This window comes from Petromyzon marinus, chromosome 26, assembly GCF_048934315.1.
Source record: "Petromyzon marinus isolate PM22_M1 ecotype Great Lakes invasive population chromosome 26, UKy_Petmar_22M1.pri1.0, whole genome shotgun sequence".
Lineage (NCBI taxonomy): Eukaryota > Metazoa > Chordata > Hyperoartia > Petromyzontiformes > Petromyzontidae > Petromyzon > Petromyzon marinus.
In genome coordinates this window covers 11,500,089-11,519,226 of record NC_133692.1, presented here as the reverse complement: position 1 = coordinate 11,519,226, position 19,138 = coordinate 11,500,089, and the positions used below count along the sequence as shown (strand labels likewise).

General features: G+C 43.2%; 1 protein-coding gene across 12 annotated transcripts in view; it reads right to left on the bottom strand.

Annotated features, from left to right (window-relative positions):
- LOC116946270 (ankyrin repeat and fibronectin type-III domain-containing protein 1-like) overlaps positions 1–19,138 on the bottom strand; it is a 264,496-nt gene that overhangs the window by 23,297 nt on the left and 222,061 nt on the right. For all 12 annotated transcript variants that reach the window (XM_076069931.1, XM_076069932.1, XM_076069935.1 and 9 more), the window contains 3 exons: positions 6,519–6,618; positions 4,632–4,764; positions 1,362–1,478 (listed from right to left, as the gene is read on the bottom strand). In XM_076069931.1, coding sequence (XP_075926046.1) covers positions 1,362–1,478; positions 4,632–4,764; positions 6,519–6,618 — 350 coding nt within the window. The remainder of the gene's footprint in view (positions 1–1,361; positions 1,479–4,631; positions 4,765–6,518; positions 6,619–19,138) is intronic.

Genomic DNA, 19,138 nt, shown 5'->3' with positions numbered 1-19,138 from the left:
GTGGCGCTGTGGTCCAGGTGCTGGGCTCGTTTTTGGAAGGTTGCAACTTCAAATCCTGAATTGGGTGGGGGTGATTCAGCCAATTGTTTTTACTGCACAGATTTCCATGGCTGTGCTCTGGCAATCGAAATGTTTCGCTGTCCATGGACACCGCATCTAACCTGGACCCAAAGAGTCCCCAAAGTTGGTACATAGAAGAAGGCCTGCTGATGCAGGCAGTGACGAGAAGGAAACCGGCACTATTTGGACACACATATAGGATGAGCTGCAACAGGAAAATTAAAAGTGCGTTGTTGTTCGGGAAAAAATGGAAGGAACAGGAAAAAGAGGAAGACATAACAGAGAATGGCTTGACGATGACATCGGAGATTGGTGCCAGAAAGATGTGCCACTACTTGAGCATATTGGCGCAAGACAAAGAGTAAAGTGTAAATAAATGATGAAATGTGCATTAGACACCTCTACGGTTATCTGCACATGGAGTGTGATGATGATGCTCTGCAGCTCTCTGATGCAGTTTCTGGTTGTCCCTCGTGCTGTTTGGCACGATGTCCGTCCAGCATATTCAGATCCTGAAGAAGCTCCCAGAACGTGGAGCGATAACGTCGGACATCGTGCCCAACGACAACACGCGGCTCAGCCCCAAAACGCAGCGAAGGGAGATATTTTCTCTTGGGTTCATGAAATCGTGTGACCGTTTTTATTTCTTCTTCCGCAAATCAGCAGGGGTTAACGGTATCGAGAGGATGACCCTCGCAACAGGAATGTAATAGTTCACAACCGTTCGCGAGGGGCCACCCATGGAAGTGAGCGCCCACCCCTTCGCTTTGTTGACACTGTGACATCGACAATCAGCTTTGCAGAAAAATGTAATGGATCGTGCATGGTTTGCGTAACGCTTTTCAAAGCGCAACGTTTGCCTCCGGCGGTTTTTTGATCATCGGTGCTGAAGCTAGGGGACAAAAACCGCATTTTTCATGCTGGACAAGAGTCCAAATAAAAAGTTTCATCCTTTTTGCCCTGGTTTGTGTCTACAAATTTCGGGTAACCCATCGATTAACTTAGCCGGTTTTTAATCGGGTAACTCCTTGCTTGCAACACAATTAGACGCGTTTCGTTCCTACTGAATCAGAATCTTTATTTACTCTGGAGAGATCCGCCGAGCTGTGAAGCTCACAGATGTCCAGTAACGTTTGGTTCATCACGACGAGAGTTTTCGTGGTCGCCTCCCCCACCCCCACTCGCACCCCCACCCCTGACTGTTACAGTGGCAGAGGGCGAACGGACAAAGCCGACACCGTAAACGCCCTCAACGTTAAACAGCGGCGGAGATGAAATGAACGACGGTGCTCCAACGTCACCTGCATCTGCGAGATCGCCAGGAGTATCCTCTGGCGAGACTGCAGGGCGGAGGACGCCGAGTAGAGGGTGTTGGCGCCGTGCCGCAGACCCCGCACCTCCTCCCACATGCAGGACAGCTGCAACGACCGCGGCTTGCTTTCGTAACCGACCGACCGATTAAACGCCGCCGCAAAAGCCCCCGCGCCCCATCGCCACCACGACACCTTTTGCTTGAACCACGATAGTTGGTTTAACACGCAGGCTTTCAAGAGCAGTATTACCCATAATAGAGGGGGGTTTTTTTGGGTTTGATCACGTAAGTATAAATGTGTCGTAACCCTCCACCACGCGACAAAGTCAGTAAGGTTTGTCACGTAAGGAATGCGTGCCAATTAGTGACTACTTCAGCACACCAGTGTGTTGGAGAGTAAATCCACGACATTTACTATTTGTGGATTGACCGTTCAACACACCGGTGGATTTCTCCACAAATCTGGCTGTCGCCTGATGAGGCTAGTTGTAATTACTGGCGAAACGTCGTACTCGAATTGTAAATGTCGTGGGTTTACTCTCCAACACACCGGTGTGCTGAACTACGTGAAAAAAACCTAACTAATTGGCTGTGTCGGGTGGTGGCGGATTTAACGACACATTTATATTTACGAGATCTAGTACTGAACCACAATACCTTGCCGATCTCATTATAAACCACCACGCACACTCCGGTCATCCTCGCAGCAGCGGCTTTTGGCTAATCATTGAACAAAGACGGTCAACCATCGCCCGGCTTCAGACGCGCTTCTGCAGCAGTCAGGAATGCTCCACCGTCCGATGTTAGGAAGCCATTGGAGGCGTGCACTTTTAAATCTCGATTTAAAACTAATTTCTTTAGAACTGCCTTTTGTGTTTACTTAGTTGTCCTTCCCCTGCAACTCTGATTAGCATGTTGCCTACGTAAGGTGCGACAACAGTTCAACATACATACATCGCATACTGGTATGTGTCATCGTTTAAAAATTTGTATTGGTATTGCAATCAAATGCACAATGCACTACTCTGTACCTATCTAACGTGTCTCCCAATATGGTTCCAATGGCACCGATATTAAGCCCACATACTACAACGTTCTACCACGTGGTTAGCACAGTGGACTTACAATCTAGAGGTTGCCGGATCAATCTCCCTACTTGACAATTGTCAAGTTTATGAAATCTGCTCGTCACTGTCCACCCCAGGAGCATACCGTAAATGCTGAATAAAAAATGTGGGTACTCCCATTGGAATGCTAACACCCATTCACTAACTAAAAGCTACTGTTATAATTATAGAGATGTCTTCCATGACAGTGTTTAGTGATCATTTTGACCATGCCAATGGCACATGATGTTCGACTATTACTAAGTGTTTAAGGGGCTCTTTAAATGCTTGGAAGCAGATGGCACAGATGGCTTAACGACTCTCTAACACACAGAGCCCTCTATGAGTAGCAGTCGCCCCCCCCCCCTCCCGATTGCTCTGAAAACATCGCAAGAACACATCCTGACCACCGGCACTCCCTTCACAGCATCCCAAGCTGCTGGAAGTAAAAAGGAATATTTTACTGCGTCCACATGTACACAAGTGGTATGCTGCACTGGTATAGCGGTTATCACACTGGACTTGCTATCCAGACGTCGCTGGTTTGATCTCTCAACAATGGACGAGTTTCTTAAACCCCACTGCTTTTGTTCCGCCCAGCTGCACAATTGGGTGGCACAGTAAGGCGAGTGGCAAGTGGTATGTGACACGGTAAAGAGAAATTTAACAAAAACACATTTGGCCAGTGTGGAAGATATGGTCAAAATACCCTCCAGAGGGGCTCTATCTCTAAAGGGGCTCTGTAAAGCTCCCTCTAGCGGAGGCCCTTTCGCCAGCAGTGTCATGCACAAAGCAAATGCAGGGCTGCATCTTTTTGCCTTTTTTTATCATCAGCTATACATCTAGCTAGTCACACCATTTCGTCAAGTGGGCCACTCCAAAACCTCCTCAGGCTTGAGCAGACATTCTCGGGCTGATATTGACAGTGACTGCTTGAGAATTGAAGGATGTGGGGAGGGAGAGGGGGAAGTGGGTGGGGAGGGGGGTTGAGGGTTGGTGGGTGGGAAGGTACTCTGCATTTTCCTGTTTAATGATCTCTGGGTGAGCCACTGTGCAGCATTGGAGTGGAAAGCAATCGCCAGTGAGAGGCAGGCGAGACCCAAGCTCAGATCACTTCAAAGCAATATGATTAAAGCCTGAAAGAGTTTTTGGCATGGCTGCAAGTACAGACTTAGAATAAAACATCTCACTGATTCAGCCTTCAACTGAACTAAATCAATCCCATCTGAGACCACCGTGAAGGCACGGTTCAAAAAGAAAATAATTCCCCTCCCCCCCCCACCAGCAATTTTTTTTTCGCTCCTAAGTCACGACGACCTAATTTTCACATTTTACTGAAAAGAGGACCGTGGGGTTCTACGAATGGGGCATGCAGCCAATTAAACGGAAGCATTTAGCAATCACACAGGGACTCCAAATGAATGAATCACCACCGCGACAGAAACCAGAATAATCTGTATTTTATCGGTTCCTGGTAATTGCCCGGTGGGTTTTGTTGTTGCTCGTCAGTTTTCTTGAGAAGTGCCCTTGAGGTTTCTTTGCCACCTTTGTGTGTGTGTGACAGCAGCTCCGGAATGCTCAAGTCTCCAACCGGATCGTTCATTGGGAGGGCACACTTCATTCTGTGCTTTGGAGGGCTGATATTGTTTTGCGAGGACCCAGTGTGCCTGCCATGAGTGATGCCCAGTATATAACAAAACAAAGCCACACACTCTTCATGGTTTTTTTTGTACAATTAACATACACCACCGTAAAAACTAAAAATCTGTTATATATGACATATAAACAGTTTATATGCATAATAACCAGCCAGTAAATCTCATTGCAGGTCTTTCCATAACAAAAAGAAAATCATACGTTTTAGCATGGATTTCCCGGATTGGTTAAGGTATATTTATTTAATCATGAAGCTTCAAATACAACTTGACTCATATTCAGCCTCTAGATACAAAATGTGTGTACACGTGTAAAGAGGGACGTGGTGTAACGGTTAGCACACTGGACTTGCAATACTTATGTTACCAGTTCAATCTCCTGGTGTGGCAGATAAAACATAAATGGACAAAGTTTCTCAAATCCTCCCCGCCCCACTGCCTCTGCCCACCCAGCAGTATAAATTCGAAGATCCTTGATATATGAAAACAGACACTCACTTTGGTGAACCACAGGAAGTCTTGGTTGAGCGGGCTGGGGTAGGAGTCGTCGATTTCCACCACCGGGATCTGATCTTCGTGTGTGACGAGGACGGTCTCCCCCTGGTAGAACACCGTGGCGAGGTAAAGCCCCCTGCACGGCAGAAGGACACGGGCGGCCCCGCAAGAAAATTTGGATGCCCGAGGATTTGGCTCTAGTCACGGCCATGCCAACCGAGGAGGGATGCAGCGATGATGTCGGCTCTTGTGCAGGCTGTCAGGCAACCACATCGCAGAACCGCAAGAGACGGCGGTAGCTTGGGGAGGGCCTTCGTCCAGTAGTAGTTAACCTGCTGCTGCTGCTGCTGCTGCCGGACGAAGGCAGCCATGCAGCAACCGCACACTCTCGCATGATGCCCGCATTTAATAACATTAATGACGCATGACGATGTAATACGTTAATTTACTTAAGGGGTGTAAAGTTCACATATATATATCTATCACAAAGTAGGAGTGCATTGATCCATGCCCAGCCCCCAGCATCCCACGTCCCTCAATCCCAAGGATGCAAAGAATTGTCAAGATGAATACCGTGGTGAACGGCGGTGCCTCACGTGGCTGCAGTGGTCGAGTCAACTAATTACGTGCAACATACAGTCACGCACACCGAAACATAGACTGGGGGCAGTGGCACGGCCTAGCTGCAGCGTGTTCACCGCTGGTTGCAGAAGCTCAATGGTTAAAATCCAGCGGGATGCTGGGGGTCTGGCCATGAACCGTCGCACACTTACTTTGTGATGTATATTAACTTTACATTCTTCAGTAAATTAACATATCGCATCGTCATTTGTCTTTGCTGTCATTGAATTAATAGCCCCGGGTGTGTTAACCGTAAAAACAAACAAATACGTGCCGTCTGCCTCAGAGTGGACGTGAAATATCCCATGAGGTCACTGCCAAAAGCAAGACTTTGTGTGCTGGCGTCATGGTTCAAAGTGACCAAAATGTGAAAAATTACCGGCAAATTGCTCAATTGGAATATATATTTATATTCTACAATCATCGCCCCCCCCCATTGCTAATCCTTGCCAGGACCCCATGATCAGCCATGATCTATCCACTGCTGCACAAAAACTCCCACAAGTTTCCGCTTTATTTCCTCGAAGCTGCAATGCGACGATCGCCAAGTTCCTGCGCTGACTTCACCACTCGGTCTTCTTGGTGGACGCGGCCCACGCACACAGACGTGACTTTTGTTTGAATGTCTCACATTTAACTGTACATTTTGCTACTGGTTTTTTTTTTCTTAAAGAAAGGCACTGGGATAGAGTGTGGCACTGGGAATGCAACACTTGTGAACCTCCGGTGATCCATTCAGGGACAATGCAGCTGTTGGGATCGTATGGTCAGCTGTTTCTATGATGGATATAATACCATAGCAACCACAACAGTACAAATCACAGCATAAAACATGACATTTTTTTTCTCTCCAAGTAGCAACGGTCCAGTTCCATGGTTGTTTAGCGGTAACGCGTTATGAGCATGCGTTTAACTAAGTGTTGTTATTATTATTGTTCCACGTACTATTGCCAGAACATCTTAAGTAGATGCGGATGGTTGTGGGGGGATTGTGGGTGGAAGAAAGGAGTGGCAGGGACAGGGCGGTAAGGGGTGTGAGGAACGGGCAGAGGGAAAAATAAATCGTGAAACAAAATAACAGTTGGAGCACGAGCGACCATACCGATAAATCCGGCTGCATCAGCTAAGGACCAAGGGCATCGGTTGAAACAGGCAGCCTTGTGTAAATGTGACAAAATCAAGCGTGCACAATCACACGCACGGAGCCGGAGTCAACCACACACCCATATCTGGGCTTCAGCCTCCAGAGATGTAATTACAGTAGTTTACCTTTTCAGACTCTTGACAAACTTGCTGGTTGACTGGAAGAGATACTTGAGGCTCTTGGATACGGAGTGTTTACGGCTTGGACCCTGAATCTTGGAGTTTTCTGCACGAAATAAGAAAGCAATTATTGTCTCATTTCTCCCTTTCATTCGTTTCATTTTGCCGTGGTTCAGTCGCTTTTAGTTGAACAACTTTGGAGTTGTCGCGCTGCTGCTACTGCTGCTGGCAGAGTCAAAGCGCCGCTACATTTTCTACTAAAGTGATTTCTATGCTACGAGCCAATTGAGTTTTGTTTGGAGGCTGGCACGAACGATACGTGAGCCGTTAGGACAAGGCACTTTAAACTGGGTCTTTTTTTTCTTGAAAATCGGTGAAGCTTGCAGCCGATAATTTAGGTGAAATAACATTCAGCATTAATTACATTGGAAGGAATTAAATTCGTTGTAATAAATACTAATGCAAGGGAACTACAAATGGAATGCACGCATTTAGTGTTTTTTTGTAATTACTGCACATTAATGCCACAGCTGTAATAAATCACCTTAATATTGGTAAAAAAGTGAAAACAAGATATCAATTGAAGGTGTTGTTTTTGGTAAAAAAAATTACACTTTTTAATTTGCTATAAACAAAATTGTGCAAGGAACACAAATCAAACGATTAAATGCACAATTATCCAAACTTTCATCAACATCGTTGGATTATGGCCCTCACACTGATTATGTTCAGTGAAAAGCAAACATGATTACGATTTTATTAAGTTGTAATGAAAACATATAAAGTAGCACACAGCACAGTGGTTGTTGCTACAATGTGGTTTTCATTCCCCCCCCCCCTCCTCTTGGTCTTAATTTCGTTCGATGACAGATAGTCTTGTTTTATTCAGGCTTCATTAAAATCTATTTACAAACATTCATTGCAAAATTTGGACTCCTCTATTGGCACAGGGCAAGCAGAGGTGATGCACCGAGCCCATTTGAACGAGTCGAACGAGATGGCAAACAAATCCATAAGCAAGGCCTATACACATCGAATAGGCCTTGGAGCTCACTGGTGGGGCCGTGACCCACGATCAATGTCCCCTTTATTTCACAGCGAAGAGAAGATAATGCTGTGGCAAAAACATAATTCAATACAAAAAAAAATATATAAAACAGAATGCCAAAAAAATTGTAAAGGAATTAAAACATTGGTTACTATGGATATAGTCTAGTCTTCTGAAAAAAATAAATGCTTCAAAATATGTGTTTCTTTAACGTAAAGGGTGCAGCCCTGGAATTCCTATGCCACTGCTGGTGGAAAAGCCTTCACGAGAGAGGGAGCTCTGGAGAAGTCTTATAGAGGCTGGCCAGACATTGTGGAATACCTGTGAGAATCCACGCTTTACCCCACTACATGTGACCTGCCAGTTGACTTTGGTGTACCCACTTATACTGCTGGGCACACGGAGGTGGGAGGCATTTAATAAACTCACCCATTGTTTCAATTTGTGAGGTCACTTGCGAATGCAGTGTGCTCATCATTGCAGCATGGCATAATCCGTTTTTACTCCTTCAAAGAATAAACACTCTGAACAACACCATGTGGACAACTTTTCTACGGCACGAACATTCCGGAAAGTTTAGCCCACCAGGTCCTGATCCCATCCACAAGAGGACGAGAGATGAATCATGCCGCTAGGTCACTTTACCGCGGCTGGTGCCGCGCGACGCTGTAACTCAAGCGAGCGGAGTCGGGCACTGACACGAGGGGCTCACTCTGCCGTGATGGATCGCGCTGCTAGCGGCAGTGCACGAGGAAGACCGAGAGTCGAGAGTGGCGGCGTCCCGCTCCGCCTCGGCCACTCGCCGTTTGTTGATTTGTCACCGAGCATCATGATGTGCACCGTCGCTCGAGGCTGACTGCCAAACGCCGCTTGTCGACACTGAGAGGTCTCACTCACGCACCGCGCAGATAGCCGTGTCGTGCAGATCGCCTCCATGAATCGGCGTCGTCATCAACAGCCACGGCAATCGACTGCTGGATGACGGCCTCTCCATGCCTCGCAGCGGCGGATTTGGGCTGCCCATCGCACGCTTTCAGATGCGCTTCTGTGGCCGTCTGGAATGCTCTTCCTTCCGATATTAGGAAGCAACTGGATCTATACGCTTTTAAATCTAGATTGAAAACGCATTTCTTAAGAACTGCGTTTGGTTTAGTTTATTGTCCTTCCCCAGCACCTCCGAGTATCACGGTTGGCAAAGTACGGTGCGAAAGAAGATCAACATGCATACATCTCAAAATCATTTGATGACATTATCCACTTAGCACCTGCACACACGCTGATTTAATTGCTCAAACTCCTGAGTGGCAACTTCGTAGACACGTTCCAATCATTGGCTGGCAACTCCATCATTACATTTGACCATCATCCATCATCCCTTTCAGGGATGTGTCTTTCCTAATCGCACTTACTTTGCTTCAGAGTTTCAATAATGTATTTGGCCTGCATATGTTTTTTCGAATAAATGTGTTCCTCTTTATATCACTCTATGTCATTCCAAGCATGCATCCCTCCATGTGTCTTTGTATAATTTTCAGTTTTATACATTTTTTAGTTTGTCAATTAACTTTGCTTTGTTCATATTCATCATTAGCCCAATTTTCCAGTCTTTTTAACGAAGTTCTAACATTTTCTGCAGTTCCTTCCCATTGGAAGTAATCATCAATGTTACCGGCAAAATGTGAGATGGTTATATAACGTAATAATTGTAATGGCGTATATCATTATTATTCGTGTAACTGGCATATATGCATTACAGGTTGTAATTATTATAAAGACCGATGGCAGTCGGGTTACGATGAGTGAACTGCAGTTGATAATCTTACAAGTAATTTATATTCATAATGGAAGTACAGTGGAGCACAAAGAATACAATAGAAATGTGAAAACAATTGCAAGGTTGTGGGAAACAAATATCATTATAATCATCAAAGTGTGATATTTGGTATGGTATCCTATCTTCAGTTTAACATGTAAGCGTTCACAACCAATATTGTCCATTATAGAGGTTTTGGGTGAGATCACGTAAATGTGTCATTAAACCCGCCACCACCCGACACAGCCAATTAGTAAGGTTTGTCACATAAACAAAACATGGCAATTCGTTACTCTCCAACACACCGGTGGCATGTTTTGTTTACGTGACAAACCTTACTCATTGGCTGTGTCAGGTGGTGGCGGGTTTAACGACACATTAATATTTACGCGATCTAACCCAAAAGGCCTCAATCATTATATCTTCGTAGCAACCTGAAGTGAAAACAATGGCACCTTATCCACATGAGCTAGGCTTACATGGAACAGCTCTTCCAGCACTGAGTGTGGCACCGGATTCTTTGTGACCAGAGCCAATACAAAGATACAGTCACACAAAAACCCTCAAAAGAGAATGCAGGGGTGGTGGGAGGGGGAAATTATATTGTTTGGAAATGCAATGTATACAATTTGCATATCTTCATTTAACGCCATGTTACCCAATAACTTTTTGGAGCTTTCATAATAAATGTTGACAAAGTATTTAATTTTATGTCTATTATTACAAAATGTTTTGCTGAAGGGATTCTCAATTGGTCGAGCATTATTATACAATCCAGTGCTAGAGTTGTCGCATTCTTAAAAGTTTCACAATTGTGTCTCAAGCAAGTTTCGCAATAAATGTTACGAAATGAATCAACTGTGCACGTTTAAAACGGGCAAGAGTTCTGAAAGCTTAGTTTTCTATATTTTGACATGCCTTCTGGCATCTGCTTAAGAATGCTGCGTTGTTTTTATTTTGCCTCTCCAAACCTTGAATATAGTGCCTTGATAATCGTGCCTACCCATAAATCATGGACTGGTCGAGAAGGAATCTAATTCGAGCATTAACTCACACGTATACATTGGCATATTATTACATTAAAATAAAATGCCCTTTACACATACAGCAGTGAATGGTGGCACAGTGATGAGCACACTGCATGATGAAGCCAATAACTTGAGTTTGATTCCTAGTCATGGGAAAAATTAGTGGTGAGCAAAGTCTGAGCTGGTCCTGGGCCTTACCCCTTTCACCAACATGTACTGACCAGCGTGGTGAAGTATGGTCAAACAACCCCCATGATTAACAGTGTGGAGAGGCATTCATCCATCAGTGGATTGACACATAATTCTAAATAACCGTTATTATGTGTATATATGTACAATATAATGTAGAAAATGCATAACTGGACATTCACTTGTGAATAAAATATATCCTTTTAAAACTGCTTATATATGTGAGTGTGTGTCTGTGTATGTGTGCATCACCCTCTGTGTTTATGTGTGTGCATGTCTGTGTTTTAAAGCATCCCGCACATTTGAGCCTCTTTGTTGCCACAGTCAGTGGGGAGTGTAAGACCTTGCTCTGCGATGTGGCTTAACTAAAATAATGGCTTTAAACTGGACACATGCATAAGTCACCCAGTCAGGAAAAATTAAACTTTGAAAATAAATCGATGGTCATTTGTCTCCATGCTTTTTTGGCTACGTTTTCCGAAATCGTACATTTCATGCGATTCTGCAGCCACCCATCTACTACAAGCTTATCTCAGACATGCCTTAGTAAAACACAGCAATAAAATCGATGATGACAGGTCGTAACAGCCTTGGAAGGCAAAACATACATACACACAGCCATGTACAAACACACACACACACGTGTATACGGCCACTGAAGACGGTTTTCATTATCTTAAATAATGTCAGACTTCCCATAAAAATTGCTTGCAACAGTTGGAAACAGACCAAAGGCAAAATAAAAAATCAGCCATTGGAGAAAAATGTAAGCAACTGAATCCAGCGGAAAGTACGTATGCATTTTAAGCTGTCGTTCTGATGATCATTACGATGATGACCGTGATTATGATGATGATGATATATGCATCGTTAATGCAACTTGTTATTTAGAATGCCGGGAAAGAAAAAAAGTGTAAAGATGACTCTTATGGGAATGTGTGGAATTCCTCTTAAGTTTTCTCAAAGCAGAGAACGCATTCCGAATGCGTGCTTGCTAATATGTCGTACACTATTCAACCTCGCTAAGAGTTACCTAAAAAAGCGTTCAAAAGGGAAATCGTACATTTCATGCTGCATACATATCATGCACATTGACATTCATATCGTGGTTACGGATTACTGGTTGTATAAACAACCTGTATAGGATTTGTTTTATTTTAACCTTTGGTTTCTGAGCAGCTTAAATAACATTATAATATGTTTTGCATTTTTGCAACCCGTAGCCAATACCAGAGCTTCCAAACCTTAAATAGGAAAACAACCATGCTTGGTGCATATGATCATTATTGAGGATTGTACTCTAATATCCAGTGTGACGAAAACATGATCTAGTGTACTCGCAGATAGGATTTCAGACACTAGTTCAGTAATTTTTGCGAAGTTACTTATTTATAATTATTCGGTATACCATTTCATGGTCTCATAATTTTAACTAATGATTGCTGATGCACAGCTAAGCATTCGACGAATAATTCGCTTGATGAAATTGGGGATGAATGGGGTATTGAGCATAACGAAGGTAAACATTTTAAATGTGAGTTTATCACACTGGAGCAGAGCAAAACATATTTATAACCGCCCGGGTGAATGGGAGTCTTTATGCAAACAAGTATAGAGCTCGTCGCGCTGTGGCGAGTCACCGGCACACAAGCAGCCTCCTTACAAGATGAGATTAACAGAAATTGGCCCGCGGAAAAAAAGTCTTATCATTAAGGAAGGGGGGGAGGGGATAAGAAAAAAATGACAGACAGTGGAGTCTTTTCAAGTGGATTTTACACTCCTTGCTGGAAATGACTGCTGATGAATGCTCCGTGGCTGCCGGCCACGGACTGGGCGCTTATTTGCTTTAAAGAACACGGCTCTGTGCAAACACGTTTTTCACCACCTAGGCCAGCAGTTACGCCTGCTGGCCACACAGGGACTCTTTTATTTTGAGCTCCGTCGACAGGAGGAGTTGGGGGGGCAGGGGGGAGGGGATTGAGTGGGCGGGTGAGCGGGTTTACGGTTTACGTTGGGGGAGATGTGCTTAGGTGGCTTTGGTTCCTCGTGCGGGGCTAGTGTCAGCCCTTGCTTGTTTTCTTTCTCTTTATTTTATTTTGTTTCGCGCACCCCCTGTGTATTGGTGGCATAACAAGCCTCTTCCGGAGTCGTCTTGGCGCCTGCCTTCAATAAGCAGTTGGGGCCAAAGCTGCCTCGGCGCTCAGGCTGTGATGATGTCACACGCGACACAACCCCGCTGTCAGAAGCAATCTGGCCGCACGGCATTTACAAACTCTAGAACTACCGTTGCATTCAATCAATATTATAGAGCATTCTACTGGCACGCAAACTTATCCCACCCACGCAAATAAGCAGTTGGGTTTTAGGATTTTTTTCCCTTTCAAATCACTCCCTGTTCTGTGTTTATGGACAGTATGTGTTTTTGCAACCATACCTTGCATTTTCCACTGGCTTAGGACCATTTTTCGTAAATTATATGGATAATCGCTTTTGACATAATTAGATGGCAGTACTACTCGGCCATTTATTGCTTATTTCTCAAAAGGCACTGTTGAATTGGCCTTTTGATACCCATAAGGGTTTGTTTACTTAATAAAAGTTCCATTATTCATGGGGTTATTACAAGTGACCGAGGGAAATTTGGGTATGCTAGGTGAGCTATTGATCACACACAGATTGTGCATTTGCCTACAAATCAGAGCCATTTTATATTCAGCAGAGGTGAAATCGCTCTGCTGTCTTGTCACAGTTTTGTGATCTAGCAGACGAGCATATGAAGAAACGAAAATAATTGAACACAAATGTATTTGACGCTACATAAGTTGCTCAACAAGCCGTTCATCTCTGCAATGTGTTGTCGGGCTGTACCGCGTGCCGTGTCTGTGCTGTTTGGCACGATGTCCGATATTTTGCTCCACGTACTGGAGAAGCTCCGAGCGTGTGGAGCAAAACGTCGGACATCGTGCAAAGCAGCATGGTCTACAACCCAAAAATATATCAGAGCTAAGCAGCTCAACTCTGAAACCTGTCCATCTATGTTGTACGATAACACAGTTAACACGACTTGAGTGATATGCACTACAAGAGTTTTTAACGTGTATTCTTTATATTGAATAAGCAATATGTTAATTTAATTATTATTTTTATTATTCTTTTTCTCAAAACGTCAATCAATACCTTTACTGTCTCTTTAAAAGGTATATCTACACATGGCATATTAGAGTGACAGGGTTTAAACCTTTCAGTTTAAAATATTGTGGAATAAAAATCCGATGTGATTAATATTTTTTTTCAATAACATTTTGGAGAGAGGAAAAGCTCAACTGCCAGAATTTCCAAGGTATTTTGGCATTTCATGTAAAAGTTTAATTAGGAAATTAGGACTACATTTATGCTATTCATTATTTGTAAATAGTAGCAGTAAATACCATCAACGAGGGACAAAAGCCCTATTTATAAAGCACATTTCATTTTTTTTAAACTTCGAAAAATGAAAATAATCACTGACCCCTATCTATCCACTGCTGCATGATGTCCTCCCCAAACTGCAGCCATCCCTTACGGCCCTGTGATGTAACGATCACAGTTCGTGAACATGAGCTGATTCTGCTCGCTCCCCTTGGCAAACGTACACTCACGTGTGTCCCTCTCCTTTGGTTGCAACTCTGTCGTTAGTTTTGACCATCTGGTCGTCATTCCTTTGAGCGACGCATCCAGCCAAGCCCCCACTAGTCTTAACGGTCAATGTGATTTTTTTTCCTAACTCACATATATATTTATATTTTCCTGAATCCACGTAGTCCTCTCCCAGTCCCTCAAAGTTATTCCAAGCATGTACATACTTCTTTAGGCACATTGGTATTTGCCTTTTTTATTGTTACGTTCAGATGTTTAATAGTGCCAAAGATTATATGGCCGTTGGTTTGTGTGTTGTTTTGATTCCCTGGCACAGTTTATGAAAATCGAAGCAAGTTAAATAGCTCCTGAATATGTTTGCAATTGAAGAGCAATGGAGAAGTTTATTTATGACCTGTTATTATAATCAGATAAACTTGTTTGGCTTTTGGAGAAATAAATGAGGTTATAATAAAAGAAACAAATACAGATAGTACCCGGGTTACGATGGTCTGACTTACGATATTTTTGATCTTACGATGGCGATAACGATACGACTGGGACAGAATCTTGGTGAGTACATTAGAATATGATACGTTACGATACGTTCAATGCGTGTATGATACGTAGCTTTAGCGATTTCATTTTAGGATTACCACGATACAATACGTTCAATGCATGTTAAAAGTTTTTAGAGCAGATAGGGATTGTTTCCTGAAAAAAACTTTCTATTAAATTGCAGTTCATATAGGTAGGCTAAGAATTTACCTTGTTTTTTTACTTTAAAATGTACTGTGCAATACAGTATTGTAATGAATAAATACATACAGTATATAGTTTATACAGTACGGTACTGTAAATTGCTCTGTTTTGCTAAATTATCACCATTCTTTAAGACTCCTGGGCAGGCTAGGCCATCTTCGACTTACGATATGTTTTACTTACGATGGGGTCCTCGTAACGCATCTCCATCATGAGTAGAGGACTACCCTGCATATATATCTTGACATTGAACTATTTCATTATTTTAGCGAAATATATTTTAGAGGCTATTTTATTTCCGATTGTACACAAAAAAAAACCTGCACAAAAGGAAAAAAAAATAGCGATGACAAAGATTTGGTTCTGTTCGTTTCTCAGACCGCTTGTTCTGGAGAGGTTCGCGGCAGCAGCATGTTGAGTCATTGCAGCTTGTACAGCCATTCGTCATACAAGTGCATTTGGTGAAACTAGAATTGTGAAAGGTTCATATTAAAGTGAGACTTGTCAGGAATGTTCTACTGTTTGGTGAGAGAAAAAAATATCCTCAAAATCATGAAACCAAAGCACCAAATTGCGTGACTAAATATGCAAATCGGAATTTAAAAAAAAGACTTCGTCACTGCATTATCCAGATATGTTCAAATGTGCCTTTAATAATTCGCGTGGTATTTCACAATTTCATAAGTGACCTGTCAACAAAATTACCACACTGACTGGGACGTGACTCAAAAGCCATCAATGCCATTGTGCATCAGTAATCATCCACTTCGCCATGTCGTGGAATGCCATGAATGTACACTCATGTGTTTTGAGAACATTATTGGGCGATGTCGCAGCCATTGCGCTAACGCCGAAATGCACCTTGCAGAAGCTTCCTCTTCACTCTGTATCATGCGCGAGCTCAGGCAAGACGCCTCCCTTCCAAGCCAGTCCGCACGCTGCGCACACACACACCAGAGTCGTGTGCCTTGGCACGAGACTTGAAGAGGAGGAGGAGGAGGAGTAGGCGATGGGTGGAGTAGGGGTGCGGAGGGGCTTTAAGGGGGAGCAGGAGGGGTCAGAGTGGCATATCGAAGAGCTGGATGCTGGAGAACGGGTGTAGTGGTGGGAGGGAGGAGGAGGGGGGGTTCCTAAACCGCAACCTTCTCGCACTCACTGCCGTCTGGCCACGTCGCGTGCCAGGACAAGACCCTTGATTTGTTGGGTAAATATTATGAAGCGGGAATCAATAGGCCACCAGTCTCGCCTCCAAATTTGAGGCGCCGGGCAGCCGAGCGGCAGCCGCCGCCGCCGCCGCCGCCCGCGGCAGCGTCGTGCGTGCGCGTTGGCGTGGCCGGCACCAAGAAACTTTCCTCTGCCCACACAAATGGATGCGGGTGGGGGGGGGGGGCGGGGGGGGGGCTGTGGGGGGCCTCCCCATTTCAGCGCAACGTTTCGAGCCGATCGGCGCGGGTCGGAACTTTGTTTTTTGCCTTTCCCTCTCCACTCTCCCCTTTTGCGCCTGAATGAGCGCAAACATTTGTGCAATGGGCCTGCAGTAATTTCCAAGCTCTGCTTCAGGTTCTGTTTTACTTAGATGTCAGATCGACGCAGATAAATAAACCTGCTATATATATTTAAAAAAAATGTTTTGTTTAAACAACAAAAAAAAACGCGCCAAAAAAATATTGGGGGTTGGGGGGAAGGAAAAACTAAAAACAAGAGGGGGGGGGAACACAAATCTAGCAAGATTGCCATCGTAATTTGTATGCTTTTATAAAGATTTTCGGCGTCGGTGCTTTTTTTAAAATTTCAGGACAAAAAAAATAAAACGTTAGTGATTTTTTTTTTAAGGTCCAATTGTTTTCTCTCCATCACGCACAGTGCAGTTATCGTGGTGGATATAGGTGGAGGTGAAGCCCTGAAATTATTTTCTCGAGCTGCTGCGGGTGGTGGTGGTGGTGGTGGTGGGGCTTCCACTAGAGGGAGCGATAGCGTGCCCCTCTAAACTCTAAAGAGTCAGACACATACAGAATATGAAATGAAAATAATTTATCACGAATGTCCTAAAGTTTTACAAGGGAATATAGTAAGGCGGTCAGGTTCCTTCAGATACAGATTTTTGGCATAAAAAAATGCCTTTGTACCTTTTAAAACATCAAAACCCTGCCTACACCTTATCATTGATATTTGGGTAAAAGCCAAATAGTGCACGGGGTGAAGTTCTTACAGCTTTATCACTCGATTTATTTGTTTAAGTTTGAAAACGTGTGCGAATGTACCTGAAGTGCAATCAGTGCTCCGTTTCTCAATGTTATTGGCCAATGCTTAATATGTGTACACAAACCACAGCCATGCACTTTGAAGGGGTGGACTGTTTACACAGTAATCACATCAAATATCATGGAGTAAGAATGTAAACTAAGAGAATTGCATCATTAATCATTCCCTTTGGAGATTAAATAGAAACACACGCGCGTGCACACCGCACACACGCGCACTCTTGGCCACTTAATATTAATCGCGCATGTAAAACTTCAATGGGACATTAAGCGGGAAGGTTACTGGCACAGAATGGTGTGGTCATTCCACATTCTAACATATGACTGCTTCTGGGATCTGGCTGGCTGTGGAAGGGCATGTCTGCAATCTAGCGTCTTGTTAGAGGTGGCGAGTTTGGAGGATCACACAGGGAGTGTGACAATTATGTGTGAAACATTCGCACAGATCGGTTGGCAGGTTTCCCACCACATCGGTGTGTAGTTTTCTCCACGCATTCTGATTTTTTTCCCCACAAGAAAACAAAAAAACTAAACACAAAAAAGGAATTGGCCAAACATCCCCCGCAGGTCCATATTGAAAAAAAAAATCTTGGAACACTGAAATTTTTCCTGAGCAAGCAAATAAATTGAAATTAATATATGTTGATTCTGTTTCTCTGCATTTTGCCCTATACTGGGCTCATGGTGTGAAAGTTACTGTAATGTGTGTGTGGGTGGGTGGACCCACCACCACAGAGGGTGTCTTTATACAGTCTGACACGACATGACATATTAATAAAGTAATTCATTGTAACAACACAACTCGCCTCTAAAATAAGAACAAGTTATTACTCTACTTACTTGAATTATATTATTAGTTCATGGATTAAATAAATCAATGCACTGTTAAACTGAAAGTTCAGACTTTTTAAAGCGGTGCACGAGAAATGAAAATAATAATAAATGTGGAGAAAATTCTTCTGAAATATTTAAAAAGCTTTTAAGTCTAGCAAGGCAGAAACATTGCTGCCTAGATGTCAAAAACTATGCAAATACATCAAATAGGACATGAAATACAAAGTATATGTTTAAATGTTATTGCTTTGTGGATAAACATACCAGTGGTGTTTTTGTAGTGGCTTGAAAGTGTTCGCATTTAAATCGGTTTTGTGCGATTGTCAGGCGTTTGTGAGGCTATTTAATTACTGAGGCCTAGTCTAGGCCTCGCCTATCCGTGTAGATGTGTCATTTTCTCAAATGTGATGCTCAATATTATCTAAAAGCAAAGCAGATAAAGGATGTATAATTTAATTTTATTCTCAGTGAATGTATTCGCTTATCGTGAAATACACAAATGCACAAAGTTTTACTTTGGACTAGACGCCATGGTATGGATTCCCTCTGAAATTATTGTTTGAAACCAAACTGAAACGAGTTCAGGATTGATGGGGTTTTTTCTGCACATTTCAAGAAAAAAAACGTATCTGATTGAAAAATACTAAACCTTGTTACTTTCACCGCCTCAACCCAAAATGCCAACTTGGGTAACCTTTCAAAATAATGGGTGTGCTTCAAAAATATGGGCAACCATTCTGGACAGTTTTTTTTTTCTCCAAAAGATGAATTACAATTTCTTTCCATTGCTTTTAATAGGTGTGTTGCACGTGCAAGGGGACATTTTAACTGTTATGAGCGAAGGATATTAAAATGTGCACAAATGCACATTTACCAATTTCTTTTTCGATAATATTACCTCTTGGAGGAATAACAAATGATCACTGTCTGATTCATAGTTGACATGAAATGCCCTGGGACATCTTGATTCACAAGGGTAGACTTACAAACGAACCTGAAACTAAATGGTATTAAGGAATACATTAATAAATGCGCAACTCGAATCGCGCAGGCATTACATGCTCAAACAGATAATG